At 40.2% G+C, this 15,636-nt stretch overlaps 1 protein-coding gene and 1 non-coding gene across 2 annotated transcripts in view; one reads left to right on the top strand and one right to left on the bottom strand.

Moving 5' to 3' along the window:
* ADGRG7 (adhesion G protein-coupled receptor G7) overlaps positions 1-15,027 on the bottom strand; it is a 98,164-nt gene extending 83,137 nt beyond the window's left edge. The window contains exon 1 of the mRNA XM_027866521.1: positions 14,796-15,027. Within this exon, the coding sequence (XP_027722322.1) occupies positions 14,796-15,027 (232 nt within the window). The remainder of the gene's footprint in view (positions 1-14,795) is intronic.
* On the top strand, positions 9,655-9,758 carry LOC114047872. Its single transcript, XR_003569682.1, has one exon. It is a non-coding gene; the product is annotated as a U6 spliceosomal RNA (small nuclear RNA).
* Positions 15,028-15,636: the final 609 nt, after the last annotated feature.

Raw genomic sequence — 15,636 nt, 5'->3', positions numbered from 1 at the left:
GAAGTTATGGGTATACCAATGATTACCACCGCTTGTCTAAGGTTGCAGCTGCGGCAGGAAGGCATCTTGTCAGAGCAGAAGTCCACACCTGGGGCAGTTTTTTCAGAACACCATCTGATTCACTACTACCTTCCCTTTTGAACAGAGGGTTTAAACTTTGCAAATTCTATTCTAAAATACAAAGACTGAAAGGTACAACTAAGAGGTGAGCAAGCTTCCCAGGAGTCTTCTTCAGTGGTACAGATATCCCTCCTCTTATATACAATCTGCAGTCCTCATCTTACCAATATCCCCAGGTTTGATCAGAGTACAAGAGCTAAGAAGACCTGAACTAGTTTCAGTTTCTCAAACCCTAACTGAGAACGGAATTGTGGATGTGGAGGAAGAAGTGATGGGATTGGACTAGGCAAAGGAAGGACAGGGAGGGAGCTTGGGGTCATAAAGAAAGGTGGGAACTACCTGGAAGGCCAAAGGGGAAATGGTCAGAGTACTAAATAAAGTCAAGGGAGGAACCAGAAGGGAAAAAAAGAATGAAAAGAAAAAAGACAATCAGCGTGGAGAATTATATAAGGCTAAGCCACTCTAGTCTTGCTTTCTGGTCTTTTAATTAAGATGAATTTAACTGAGACAGACTGGGAGGTGCCAAAGGTGCCAAAATATACGTTTTTAGCAAATAAATAAGAAGGCAAGTTGTTAATAAAAATCTAACCATTATAATCTATGTCAGAGCCTGATTTCTGATAGCCCAAATGAATTCAATGTGGGGGAACTCTCTCTAATAATAATCTCTATGGATTGTTTGGACCCTACTCAGGATTTCCCAGGGCCATAAAAATCTGGCTTCTCTCATACAGGGCTTCTTCCCCACCCCCAACTTCCTGGCCTCAAAGAACATAAAAGGGCTAGTTATAGCCATCCCCCATCCCCCATCCCCTACCCCCTTCTCATGAGCTCTATTTCCCTTCTCTCCAAGGAGTTCAGTTATGGTCATAAGAAAAAACCCCCGAGCAAATTATTTCAGGCAATAATCTGAGTAAGTGTCTGAGGAATCTAACATATAATTAAAAATATATAGCCCTGTGTTGTAAAATAATAATACTTGATATTTCTAAAATATTGTAAGATTTATAGAACATTTCACCTATGGTTTCACATGGTTATGGCCCTTTTATTGAATTTAAGAAATGATTAAGGTGTAGCCTGGGCCCCTGACTTGTGGTCATGCCATTGAAAACGTGAAACTCTTTTGCATAAACAGAGATCAGGGCATGCTATCTCTGAACTCTTGAATGATCAAGATCAAATGTCTTTTTTCGATGCCATAGCCTTGAAAGAAAGTGATAATGCAACTGAGCCCCTAGACCCAGACAGAAATGCCCTAACAATCAATTTCAATTATGCTTCATTGCCTAGGTCTTGAAAAAAGCTTCAACTAGGCCAATGGTCTCCAAACATGGATCTTTTATCTCATCAATAAATAAAAAAAATTTTAGGGCATAGCCCCAATGGTTATATATATACTTGTTTATTAATTATTTACATGTACTACTATACTAATAATTATGGACATTATAAAATATAAAAATAGAAATTAAACAAAGGATGAGAGTATTGCAGGAGCTCAGCTCCTAGCAGGTTCACATTAGATTCAGCCAAAGCAAAGAAAGACGATGGAGCAACAGACGAGATTCGTGCCAGTTTATTACTCCAAGCCTCACCCAGCAAGAAGAAGTGAGGAAAGACACCCACACTCCTTAGCCAGTTGCCCACTTGATTTATAGAGTAACAGACAAAGGAGGCATTTTGCCAAGGGGAAGCTTCATAAGTTCACATTACCTTCAGCAATATAATGATTCAGGATAGCACACGCGCAGTACATATTTATCACTTTAAGCACAAATGTTTATATTTTGCAAGGTTATACAATGATATGCAAGCATAGTAAAAACTGTTTATAGGCCAGGAGCCTGGGAATTATTATCTAAAAAAGAATAACAAAAATCCACCTTATACACACTAAAATCTACCTTACATACACTAAAATTCACCTTATATACAATGAGATAAAAATGATGCGATATTTGATCATAGAGTTTATTGAGTAGGTAACATGTTCAGACCCACCTTTTAAGAAAATCACCTTGCCAGCTGCGTGAAGGAGAATTGGAGAGGGGAGAAGCTTGAGGAATCTCTTGCAATAGTCAAGGCTTAGCTCCCGGCAGGTTCACATTAGATTCAGCCAAACCAAAGGAAGGATGGAACAACGGACCGGAGAGTATCTAGCAGAGGTATGGCCAGATGGTCACGGGGAGGGACAGAGTAACAGCTCTAGATATGGAAGCAACCCCTTCATTTTACAGGCAGAGCTGGGATTCAAACAGAGGACCTCTGAGTTCTCATTCATGTCTCTCATTACGGTGGAAGAAAGAGTGAAAGAGTGATGAACTTGGAGTACTGAATTTGTAGCTACAGGTCCTGAGTTAAGATTCTACCACTTGGGTCAGCTTGGGCAAGTCACAATCTCTCTGGGCTTCATTTTTCTTATCTATAAAATGGGAGGCATGAACTAGATATCTCTCTAGTCCTTTCAGCTGTCATTCTACAATCAAGCTTTCCTCTTGGAAAGGACATAAGAGCCTGCCTCAACCTCCACCTAGTGGCTGGGGGTTAGTGGATTTGTAAACCTATGTTTAGAGGTTAAAGGAATGTAATTTGCCACTGACCTAAAGTTAGAAGTAGATAAGGGCAATATGGAGGGATTGGCAGGATGTTGGTGTGTCGTGCAGTCATTTCAGTCGTGTTTGACTCTTTGTAACCCCATTTGGGGTTTTCTTGGCACAAATCCTGGAGTGGTTTGCCATTTCCTTCTCCAGCTCCTTTTGCAGATGAGGAAACTGAGGCAAACAGGGTTAAGTGACTTGACCAGGGTCACACAACTAAGCTAGTAAGTAAGTATCTGAGGCCAGATTTGAACTCAGGAAGATAAGTCTTCTTGACTCCAGGCCTGGCACTTTATCTGCTATCCCATAATATGGATGATATGTTTATGATATGGAGATAATTTAGCTGTACTTAGAAAAATGACCTTAAACCAATGATCCAGAGATGATGAAAAATGAGTTTCCTCTAGTCCAACATTTGAACTTTAATGATACTATCACCATTGCCCTGGACTGATGGTTAGTGGTGATGTCATCATTAGAGGCAGGTAAAGGTGAAGCTAAGGAATTGATGGGGTATTAGGTGTTACAATATGGAGATGATTTAGTGGTATTCAGATAGGTTAGGGCTAACTGCGCAGTTGTGGCAGGATGTTTCAGCAGGGGGGGGTGGGCATAGGTATGGTTCTGCTGCAAAGATGAGGCCATCACTGGGTAAGTCTGGCCTGGTGGATCAGGAAAGGCATTTGTTTAGCCTTAGACAAGTACTCTTGTCCCACTATCCAATGTCATCTAGATATGATATCAGTACCAATTTGGCATAGTAACAGAAAGTTTTGGGGCCAAGGCTGTTACTGAAAAATGCAACTGGGCCTGGGTTGGAGAGGAGGGCAGGGCAGAACCAAGATGCCAGGAAGTACCTAAGCTCTTCCCAGTTTCCCTTAGAAACAACATAAAATCAAGCCTCTAAAAGATTCTGGAGCAACAGAATCCACAAAAAGACAGAGTAAAACAATTTTCCAGTCCAAGATAACTTAGAAAGATTTCAGGAAAGGTCTGTCTCACTTGGGTTAAAGGGAAGTACACTCAGCACAAGCCAAGCCAGTAAGAGACTCTTAGCCACAGCACAGATCAGCACCCAAGGCCCCACAGTTCTGGCTCAGCATGCTAGTGGCACAGCAGGCCAGCTGTAATGTCTCCAGCCCCAGTGCAGCAGGCAAACTTCCAGCCACAGAACCCAGGGCAAAACAGACTTGACTAGGCTAGACCACCCTGGTGCAGTGGACAAACCACCAGTCCCAGAGGCCCCAGAGCAGAAAGCCAGTGATCAGGCCCCTGGTCTCCAGTGCAAGAAGCTTGGGGCAGTGCCCCCTGTACCCCAGAAACAGCCAACTTTTAAAAATGAGCAAAAACCAAAAAAGAGCCCTGATCATAGAAAGCTACCATGGTGACAGGGAAAATCAAAATACAAACTCAGAAGAGGACAACAATGTCACAATGCCTACATGCAAAATCTCAAAGGGGAATATGAATTGGTCTCAAACCCAAAAAACCTTCTAGGAAGAGCTCAAAAAGGATTTTAAAAATCAAGTAAGAGAGGTAGAAGAAAAAATGGGGAAAAAAACGAGAATTATGCAAGAGAATTTTGAAAAAAGAATCAACAACTTGGAAGAGGAAGCACAAAAACTGACTGAAGAAAACAACTCCTTAAAAAATATAATTGGAATAAACCCACAAAAATCATTGGCATTTCTATGTATTACTAACAAAACCCAGCAGTAAGAGATAGAAAAATAAATTCCATTTAAAGTAACTGTAAATAACATAAAATATTTGGGAGTCTACTTGCCAAGACAAACCCAGGAACTATATGAACACAATTACAAAACACTTTTCACACAAATAAAGTCAGTTCTAAATAATTAGAAAAATATCAGATGCTTGTGGGTAAGCTGAGCTAATACAATAAAAATGATAATTCTACCTATATTAATTAACTTATTCAGTAGCATAGCAATCAAACTACCAAAAATTATTTTATAGAGCTAGAAAACATAATAACAAGATTCATCTGGAAGAACAAAAGGTCCAGAATATCAAGGGAATTAATGAAAAGAAATGCAAGGGAAGGTGGCCTAACCATACAGATCTAAAATTGTATTATAAAGCAGCAATTATCAAAACTATTTGGTACTAAGAAAAAGAGTGGTGGATCAGTGGAATAGGTTAGGTATGCAAGAGACTACTACTATAGTCAATGACTATAGTAATCTACTGTTTGATGAACCCAAATACTCCAGTTTCTGGGATAAGAAATCATTTTTTTAACAAAAACTGTTGGGAAAATTCAAAAACAGTGTGGCAAAAACTAACATCTCACACTGTATACCAAGATAAGGTCAAAATGGGGACATGATTTAGACATAAAGGTTTATTCCATAAGCAAATTAGGAGAGAAAGAAATAGTTTTCCAGTTGAATCTATGAGGAATGGAAGAATGTATGACCAGACAATAGATACAGAACATTATAAAATACAAAATGGATAATTTTGATTACATTAAATTGAAAAGGTTTTGCACAAACAAAAGCAATGCAACCAAGATTAGAAGGGAAGCAGAAAGCTGGGGAACAATTTTTACAGTCAGTGTCTCTGATAAAGTCCTCATTTCTAAAATTATATAGAAAACTGAGTCAAATTGCTAAGAATACACATCATTCCCCGACTGATAAATGGTCAAAGGATATGAACAATTTTCAGATGAAGAAATTAAAACTATCTACAATCATGGGGAAAAAATGCTCTAAATCACTATTGATTAGAGAAGTGCAAATTAAAACAACTCTGAGGTACCACTTCAGACCTGTCAGATTGATTAATATGACAGAAAAGGAAAATGATAAATGTTGGAGAAGATGTGGGGAAAATTGGGAGACTAACGCATTGTTGGTGTAGTTGTGAACTGACCCAACCATTCTGGAGAGCAATTTGGAACTATGCCCAAAGGGCAATCAAACTGTGCATAGCCTTTGATCCAGCAATACTACTACCAGATCTGTATCCCAAAGAGATCATAAAAAAAGGAAAAGGGCCTACATGTATAAAAATATTTATAGCAGCTTTTTTTGTGGTTGCAAAGAATTAGAAATTAAGAGAATGCCCATCAATTAGGGAATGACTAAATGAGTCATGTTATATGATTGTAATAGAATACTATTGTGCTATAAGAAATGATGAGCAGGCAGATTTCAGAAAAACCTGGAAAGATTTACACAAATTGGTGCTGAGTGAAGTGAGAAGAACTAGGAGAACATTGTATACAGTAACATCAACATTGTGTGATGGCCCACCTTAATAGACTTCGCTCTTCTCAGCGATACAATGATCCAAGACATTTCCAAAAGATTCTTGATGGAAAATGCTATCCACATCCAGAGAAAGAACTATGGAGTCTGAATATAGATCAAAGCATACTATTTTTACTTTTTTTGGTTTTTTTTGTGGCTTTCCCCTTTTGTTCTGTTTCTTCTTTCACAACATGATTAATGTGGAAATATGTTTAACATAATTGCACATGTATAACCTATATCAGATTACTTGCCATCTTGGAGAGGGGGAAGAGGAGGGAGACAGGGAGAAAGAATTTGAAACTCACAATCTTATAAAAAATGAATGTTGAAAACTATCTTTACATGTAATTGGAAAAATAAAATGCTATTTACCAAAAAAAAAGAAAAATAAAGCTTTATATAAATGCAAAAAGAAAAAGAAAATGTTTAACAAAATAAAAATACATAAAAAAAGAAAAAAGCAACTATAGGAGTGCTGGGAAAGAAATATTATACATACAGCATGTGTGGGAAAAGCGATTATTGAATAAGGAGAAGAAAGAGAGATGTCAGGGATCTAACAATTACAATAGTTTATGTTTTCATAGGCAATGTAGATTTAGAGCACTAAGGAATCTTACGGGTCATCTGTTCCAAGCTTTTCATTTTATTGATGAGAAAACAGAGCCCCAGAGCAGTTAAGTGACTTGGCCAAGGTCACACCATTTACTGAAGGTGGATTTGCATAGCATCTTACATCTTTCAGAGCACTTCCCCATAGAGGGCCTCAGTGGATCCACATAAGAACTGGCATGTGTGGAGCCTGTTATTATTCCCATTTAACAAATACAGAAATATGTCACATTTACTTTTTTTTAAGGTGTTACTTTGCATTTTAGAAAGTATTTTTCATGTAAATAACTCTGCAAGGAAGTTAACATGAATATTATTGTCATTTTTTTATAACAAGAAAACAGAAGTAGAAGAAAGTTTAATGATTTGAATAAGGTTGTTCAACTAGAGTAGGGCAGAGAAAAGGAAGGAAAGAAGGAAGGAAGGAAGGAAGGAAGAAAGGGAGGAAGGAAGGAAGGAAGGAAGAGAAGGAAAGGAAGGAGGGAAGGAAGAGAAGAAAAGAAGGGAAGGAAGGGAAGGAAGGAAGGGAAGGAGAAAAGGAAGGAAGAGAAAGAAGGAAGGAAGAGAAGGAAGGAAGGAAGAGAAGGGAGGAAGGAAGAGAAGGGAGGAAGGAAGAGAAGGGAGGAAGGAGGAAAAGAAGGATGGGAGGAAGGGAGAGAAGGAGGAAAGGAGGGAGGAAGGGAGGGAGGAAGGGAGGAAGAAAGGGAGGAAGGAAGGAAGAGAAGGAAAGGAAGGAGGGAAGGGAGGGAAGAAAAGAAGGGAAGGAAGGGGAGGAAAGAAGGAAAGGGAAGGAAGGAAGGGAAGGAGAAAAGGAAGGAAGAGAAAGAAAGGAAGGAAGGAAGAGAAGGAAGAAAGGAAGGAAGGAATGAAGGAAGGAGAGGAGGAGAGAAAGAAAGAGAAAGAAAGAAGGAAAGAAAAGAGGGAGTGAGGGAAGGGAGGGAAGGTAGAAGGAAAGAGGAAAGTAGAGAAGGAGGGAAGGAAGGAGGCAAGGAAGAAAAGGAGGAAAGGAAGGAAGGAAGAAGGGAAAGAGGAGTAAGAAAGGAAGGAAGAGAAGAGCAGAAGGAAGGGAAAGAAAAAAAGAAGGAGGGAAGGAAGGAAAGAAGGAAGGAAGGCATTTATGAAACATTTATTATGTCCCAGGCACTGTGTTAGTACAAGCTTTACAAATATTATATCATTTGATCCTCACAACAGCCCTATGAAGTAGGTATTATTATCCCTATTTTATGATTGAGGAAACTGAGGCAGACAGAGGTTAAATGACTTGCCCAGGATCACTTCTAGTTTCTGGAGCTAGATTGGAACTCAGGCCTTTCTGACGCCACACCCAAATTTAGGAAACACATGCAGAGATGTTCAATAGTGTGCCAAGGCCACATGGCTAGTAAATAGGAGTGGCAGATCTACAACACCATGTGCATTCTTTATCTCATCTAGATGAAACCATTGTCCATCTAAATAGACAAGAACTAACTCCCCCTTCCCTGCAAATGGTTCATAAGGAGATGTGTCATGGTATCTTTTTTAGTTAACTGAAAACAAAAGTTCTCACCATTTTGAAATATTTCATGTGTTCTCTTTTATTTACCAAAGGATGTCCTTGAGGGTATATGTCAATAAAGAAATGCAAAGAACCTTCAGGACCAAGCAACCTTCTACAGAAGGGCTTCAGCCAAAGGCTGCCTGCTCTTGCAACTCATCCTACCCTATCTGATATACTTCTTTCTAGACCCATTTCTTGTTGTCCCCCTTCCAAGCCTTTTCTAACACAGCACAGGACCAATCAGAGGTAGTTGGCGGCTCAGTGGATAGAGCATTAGACCTGGAGTCAGGAAGGCCTGAGTTCAAAGCTGGCCTCAGACACTTACTAGCTGTGTGACCCTGGACAAGTCACTTCACTTGTCTGCCTCAGTTTCCTCAACTGTAAAATAGAGATCATAAGAGCATCTTCCCTGAAGAGTTGTTACAAGGATCAAATGAGATAATATTTGTAAGAGCACTTAGAATGCCTGGCATATAAAAGGTGCTGTGTAAATGCTTATTCACTTCCATTCCCTAGTCTCAACACAAGTGAAAAAAATCTATGCAATTAGCCATTTCCCTATAGGCCTTCCCTACCCACACCACAACCCACATGGCATATTGCCCCAGTTCCTCAGATCCTGGCCCTTACTTTTATTAAAACCTGCTCTAAAGAAAGTGACTAATATAGATTCATTTCCTTGAAGATATTATCAAGTAAAGAATAAAAATACCCTTCAGACATTTTTAGCAAGAATCAAATCCTAAACTCAGCAAATGAAAAGTGGAATTACAAAAATCACTAAATTTTCAGGTAGTACTTCCTTAAAGAAGAGCATCTCTTCCTAATCGTCAGGAACCACAAGCTGCCAAAGGGTACGTCTGACATTGTTTGATTCTACAAAGCACTCCTTCAGGCTCAGGTCCAAGCCCCATCACTCTTCTCTCCAAAAGAATTTTCATGTGTTCATTTGTGTCTTAATTCAAGCATAAATTAATTTAATTTCATATTACAGTTTTGCATCACTCCCTTTAAGAAACTGGAAATATCCACATTGCCATAAAACAAAAAACAGAGAAAGAACTCTATTTCTAGGTTACCTAATCATTTTCTAACCATCTCCCTGACCGTTTCTCCTTTTTTCTCACCCAGTCATCCCACATTGCATAGCTCAACTTCATACCAAAGTACTCTTGTCAGCAAGAACTACAAGGACAGAAACCAGAGTACCACATATTTCCCAACATCAAGACACTGGATCAACCCATTTCCCGGTAGCCTTGGAAACTTTTAAGTTTCCCTAATTGTTGGAGACTTAAGAGAATAACTAATTAGACCTTAGTAGAAACAAAGCCACTGAGAAAATAATGATAATATTATTAGTCTCTTCCAAGAAACAGTTTCTTCTGAAACAATTATGAACCATAACATAGGAAAACTAGAGATGCTTCCTCAAACACCTATGCAGCAGGACTGACACCTATGATTACATTTTAGATAAGGAATCTGAGTGCTTGCTTCAGTAGCACATATACTAAAATTGGAATGATACAGAGATTAGCATGGCCCCTGTGCAAGGATGACATGCAAATTCTTGAAGTGTTCCATATATTTTGCTTTTTGGTTCCCTGAGGCTTACTTACTCTCTTCCCTCTATACCTCTGAATCCTCCTTCATGGAGGTTACAGGGAAAAGTTAGAACAACTAAAAATATCTTGGCAGATTCTAGAGGTTTTGTGATTGATCATTAAGGAGTTTTGAAACTCCTCCTTACAACCCTGGTCACTCTTTTCTCCCATTCCTTTCCCTAGAGAAATCAAAAGGATATCTGGAGAAGAGAGTTTCATCCTTTACCCCTCACCTTTGATTCTACCTTCCCCCACCTGGGAAAGGAAGGAGTGGGGAGGGGCAGCAGCTACAGTATGGGCCCCACTGGCAATGGCCTTGGGTCCTGGGGCAACCTTTGCCTGGAAGCATCACCCAGGTTCAGCACATCCTGCTCAAGGTAATGAAGCTAGCCTCCAAACTTGGGTAAGCATGCTGTTTTTAAAATCCTAGTTTTAACCGTTAATGATGAGATATTGATTCTCTGTGTAAAGTAATTTGGAAACGCTTTTGACAAAACTGAAGTCACCTGATTGGTAATGGATTTGTTTCAAGTTTTAAATTGGTGAACTTTTTGTAACAGTTATGTCAAGCAACTTTTCATAATTTGGTTACCACTAAAATAGTTTGACTATTGTTGGTTATTGTTTTAATGTGTAAACCAGTTGAAAAGCTTGTTTGGGTTATGACTTGCTGAGAATTTGCAAGTATATAGAAATCTCTAATGATTGGCTTTTTATACCAGGACAAATTTAAATTTGAGATGTAAATCCTGGAAAAGTTTTTCCTAAACTGTGATTAGTGAAACTTGCTGTTTGAGGCAAAAGCTCATAGGATTTTATTTTGAGTTGTCTGATGGGCCATAATCCATCAATAATCAATAATCCACCATCTGAGAGAAATGCCACAAGCTACTCAGAGAAGGTGATGCCGGTGGGAAGTCAGCATCGGGAAAAGCTGAGAGGACAATTTTAGCCTCAGTCTAAGGTGGGATCCTCCTGGCTCAGTTTCCCCATTATGTTCCTTTGAAAGGGAATGTTACCTACCTGGCTATTCCTGAGTCTAGCTATGAGGCTGATTTGATACTGCATGAGTGGAAAACCATGGAATCCAAACAGAGCTAAGGATGTTTTATCCTCTCAAAGTTGGGCCCTAAATCTAGTTCCTGCTTTATATCTGGGCCCTGCAGTCTTTTCTGTCAGACTTGTGTCTTCCAGACTACAGGCCACTCACCTACAGTTGGTGGCAAACAGCGAGTACCAGCCAATGTCCCCCCATTGTTCCCTGGGTGCAACCTGTGCTCAGTTTCAGTCAACCTCCTCTTTGGGACCCCCTCGAGGCAGGGACAGCTCTACGCCCCTTGCCAGCAGGAAGCAGTTTCAGAAGCTGAGACCTTCGCCCCTTACCCCAAAAGAATTTGGGTCCTATTTGTTTGAGGGGGGAATGATGGGGTTGGGATCTGGGCCCCAGAAAGGAAAAACCTTGGACTTTCCCACATGGCCAAATCTCTGACTTTTGCCTGAGACTATAATCCCATCAACTGGCCTTTCACTGTGGCTACTCCCAGTCTCCCAATTCTGTTACCCTTAACCTAGCCTACACCTCCATTGTCTTACCTTCCTATTGCCCCCAGCCATTTCCCACCCTTAATCCTAGCTAGGCTCCATTCTCCCTTAGCCACTTGATCCAGGTCCCAGGACTTCTGTTCACTCCAGTTTACTGGCCACTCCCATCCAGATCCTCCTTAGACCCCTCCTTCAGACATCCCAAACTACTTGGCCACTCCTAGATCCCTCCAACAGTCTTTCTGTATATAAGGTCCATCCTGTCTCCATTAAGGTGCTTAGATTCTTATAATCCAACCATTGCTCAGATTCTTAAAATCTAGCCAATAGCTCACTAACATTCAGACTCCTTAAGAGTCTGTCCAATATGATGGATGTTTGATAAACCTTGTCTTTGGCTAAAAAAAAAAAGATAAGGAATCCAAGGTCATCTCTGTGTACCAACTGGCCATTGTCATCTAGGACCAGACCTCTAGTTAGCAAATTTAGTTCCTGGTTCAAATTGCACAAGACCGAGGGAAAAACTTAACAAGCCCTCAACCCAATGTTTTAAGATTTATTCAGTTGAGGGAGGTGGGAAGCAGGGAATGGTGTTTTATCCCTAGAGGCAGAAGTTTACTGGGTATTTCATTCCATAGTCTAAGTTCAATGAATGTTTTCTTCTTCACTTGAGATTTGGTGCAGACTAATTCTGGAGGCTGGGTCTAGGTACAATCTCTGACCAGAAGTCCAATTCTGGTGGAGTTATGGTTGATGGTCAAGTCCCAATGAAACATTGGTCCTATGCTCAGGGGAAAAGGGTCTTCAGTTCAAGGCTTGGAACTCAATGTAGCTTTGGCACAGTGGTCAATGATGGGGGAAATTTGACTCATCCTGTTGGATGGGGGACAATATCCAGTGAGTTTTGACTTTATCATGGTGGCATGATGAATGTGATATGATTAAAATGTGACCTTAATTTTAAGGTGATATAAGACCAATTCCCTGTGATTAGTACTCAATAAAATCATGCCTAATGACATTATTTGACTTGGGGAAGGGTTCAGAATCCTCTGAATCTCTTGGTAGTTAGGATGTAGTTATGTCTCTTAGCTTTATAAATGTGCAATGGGATCTGAACTGAGTGAACAGAACCATGGAAAATAGCCAGAAAGCAGCCTCTATCAAGAACAACAAAAGATCAGCTGTGGCTCTAGACCAATGATGGTGGAGCTGTTCTCTTGGCCTAATGGTGGAGAACAGGCACACACACACACACACACACACACACACACACACACACACATCTATACATACACATGATTTCATTGGTATAGGGAACTCTTGAGTGAGAAAGCCAATTCTACCAGTGCAGATTTATACCTTTTCTGCAATTTATAGCCTTAGAGAATTGTCAAGTTAAATGACTTGCACACGTTACACAGTCAGTATGTGCCAGAAGTGGGACTTGAACCCCTGTTCTTAGCTAGGTCTTTAACCATTGCATCTCTAGCCACAGGAATCCATCTCTAAGATCTGTTTAACATGAACAGTTCAAGTCATCAGTTAGAAAAGCAAAACAACTAAACACAGACCAAAAAAGTAAGTAAATCAGGACACCGAATTTAGTCCAGGATGATGCTACTTCTCCAGCCCCCAAATCCCTACTATTCTCATCTTTGATCCTTGAAGACTCAAGGTTTTCCCAGAAGTCCCTACCCTCTACAACTGTCACATCCTTCATTTGAGGTCGCATTTCACATGTCTTTCTGACTTTGAACAAATACAAGAGAACGCAACACAAATATTTTTAAAATGACATTTAAGTAAAATTCACCTTAATCAAATTCACATAAAAGCCATTCAGAGCAAACCATACAAGGTAAGCATTAATTTATGTAGAGGGTATTGCCATTTTTACTAAAGGAGCTCTGTTATATGAGGCAGGGGATGAATAATTTCCCCCATCTCTGCACAGACCTGTTCTCTGATTGTCATCTGCCTGAGTCACAATCACCTCCTTCCCTACTCACCCATCTAGTTTTACTACTCTGCTAGCTGCTCAAGAGTAGGTTTGTTTTGGTCCTGCTCTCAGCCAAAATCTTGAAATCACCACTGCTTATTCTGTGATGGGTAAGTGTCCATGAAAACAAATTTCACATATCTTAGGGAAACAAAGATCCAGATGGCAGAGAACCTCTATGTGTTCTGGGACCATAATCATTGAAGATTCCCATATTTTCCCAGCTGCTGCTTATTTGGCTGGATTTCTCCTGGGGATGAGGAAGTAGGAGGAATGACACATTTAAATCTGAAAACCTCTAGCTTCATCCTGTAAACCATTCAGAAAACCATTTAGACACTGTAGCTAAGAGGTGTTTCATGTTTGGTAAGAAAGAATTGTTTTTAGGTTGTACTCTATCAATTACAGATGACTTCAGAATCCTAAAAGGAAGTTATAGACTAAACTTTTAATGGTCTGCAGGTAGATAGGAAGTAGCATCTCATGAAGTAGACAGGTTTTCTCTATGTAATAAGAATTAATGGTACCAGGTCTGAGAAGGAAGTAGCTGTATCACCATTTTGGAGAGAAACCAGTAAGGTTCATCAATAAGGATCCATACAACAATAAAGATTCCTCTCTATTTTCTACTTCCCATTTAAAACACTTCCACTAAGCCCAACTCTTTTATTTCATTATACAGTAGAGATGAGCATGGGGTTCTCAGAGACTGTGTCCGATATGGCAGAACCTATACCAGGCTAGAAAGATTTTAAGTATTTACCCAGAGATGTGGAGTATGTCGAGAAGAGCTCCTCAGTGTCTGGAGAGCTTCATCACCAGAAAGTTCTAAGCCAGAAGACAGTTTTGGATTGTTGTTGTTTTTCTCACCTAAATAGAAGGCAATGAGAACCAGCCACCATTAAAGTTTACCAATTTGTAATTGTGCTGTTTGAGGAAATGCTAACAGTGATGATATCATGGATTTTATGAAATACTAAAATATGGAATGATGAGTATTATGAGTGGGTTTGGGGGAAGAAAGGGTCATAATAAAGAAGTGAATGGATACCTTGGAGGGGGAGGGGTGTTCCCTTTATTGAACCTTATAGGGAAGGTGGAGGAGGAAAGGAAAGTAGAGAGCATGGCTTTTCTGTCCCCTGTAGCTCTCTTCAGTCTGAATGCAATCTAACTGAAAGCTAGAACATGGTTATTAGAGGGAGCCGAGAGAACATGGAGTGCCATCCCTCTGCATGCCCAGGAAGTAGCTCCTGGTGGCCTATGTCATGAATAGAAAGACAGGCTCAATATCTCTCTGTTTAACTACATAAAATATAAATGAGACACAAAGTCAGACATAGGTTTCAAAGGCACACAAGGGGACAATCACTTTCAAGGAAAAAGATTGTTAACAATTTTTCATTTGCTTTTCAAATTTCTCAAGCAGAGATTTGAAACCCTTTGCAAGTAGCCTCAACTTCTCCTTTGCATCATCTTTACTTTCCGTGAGCATCTCATCTATGTCTGGCAGTTGATGTCTAGATGATTTTTTCTCTGATGGCTGCCAATCTTCACCAAGAATCAAGTCAAACAAGGTGACTTGGGGACGTTGACAGGGCTCAGTCTCTGAGGATGAGGATGAAGGGTGAAGCCAGGTGACTTTGGGGCATCCATAGGGCTCAGTGTCTGAGGACAATGGTGAATCTGATGAACAGCGTGATGGCCAACACATTCCCATACTCAGGGAATAACATACTGAAAAAAGATAAGGGTTTTTTCTGGGGCACTCGGAGGACAAATTTCACACCCATCTCTTCAGAAGCAGAGGCATAGGTATGGCCAACAACACTGTTTCATAAAGATGGTTCATTACCTTAACACGAGGACAGCCATTTGGGATCCAGGAGGCACATTCTAAGCAGACTGTATATCTTAATGACATACGTTGACCAGGCCTCTTAGGGGGACTTTCCTTCATCCGCTGCAAGAGAATCTGCTTACACATGTCACTTTTTATTTTCTTCTCAGGGATAGAACTGATGATGGCATTTACAGTTTCAGCAGACAATGTGCCTCCCTCAATGGTGTGTGGTTTGATGTACTTCAGATGCCATGGGATTTCTTTGTTCTGTACAACCGGGTTCTGATATTGGAGCCCAGACTGAGCCTCAAAGGTCAATGCCTCCTTTGCCTGGTGGAAGCCATTGCCTGTTGGAGTATCCTTTTGGTCACTGGGAGCAGATGAAGGAGTAACACTCTCTTTGGGGTTGAATAGAGGTGAAGTCTGTATAATTGGATCCTCCAGATCTATGGGTGGTAAGTCCTGGGTGGTGATGGACTT

Source organism: Vombatus ursinus, unplaced genomic scaffold, assembly GCF_900497805.2.
Source record: "Vombatus ursinus unplaced genomic scaffold, bare-nosed wombat genome assembly UNPS02001419.1, whole genome shotgun sequence".
Classification (NCBI taxonomy): Eukaryota; Metazoa; Chordata; class Mammalia; order Diprotodontia; family Vombatidae; genus Vombatus; species Vombatus ursinus.
This window is presented reverse-complemented; position numbering and strand designations above follow the sequence as displayed.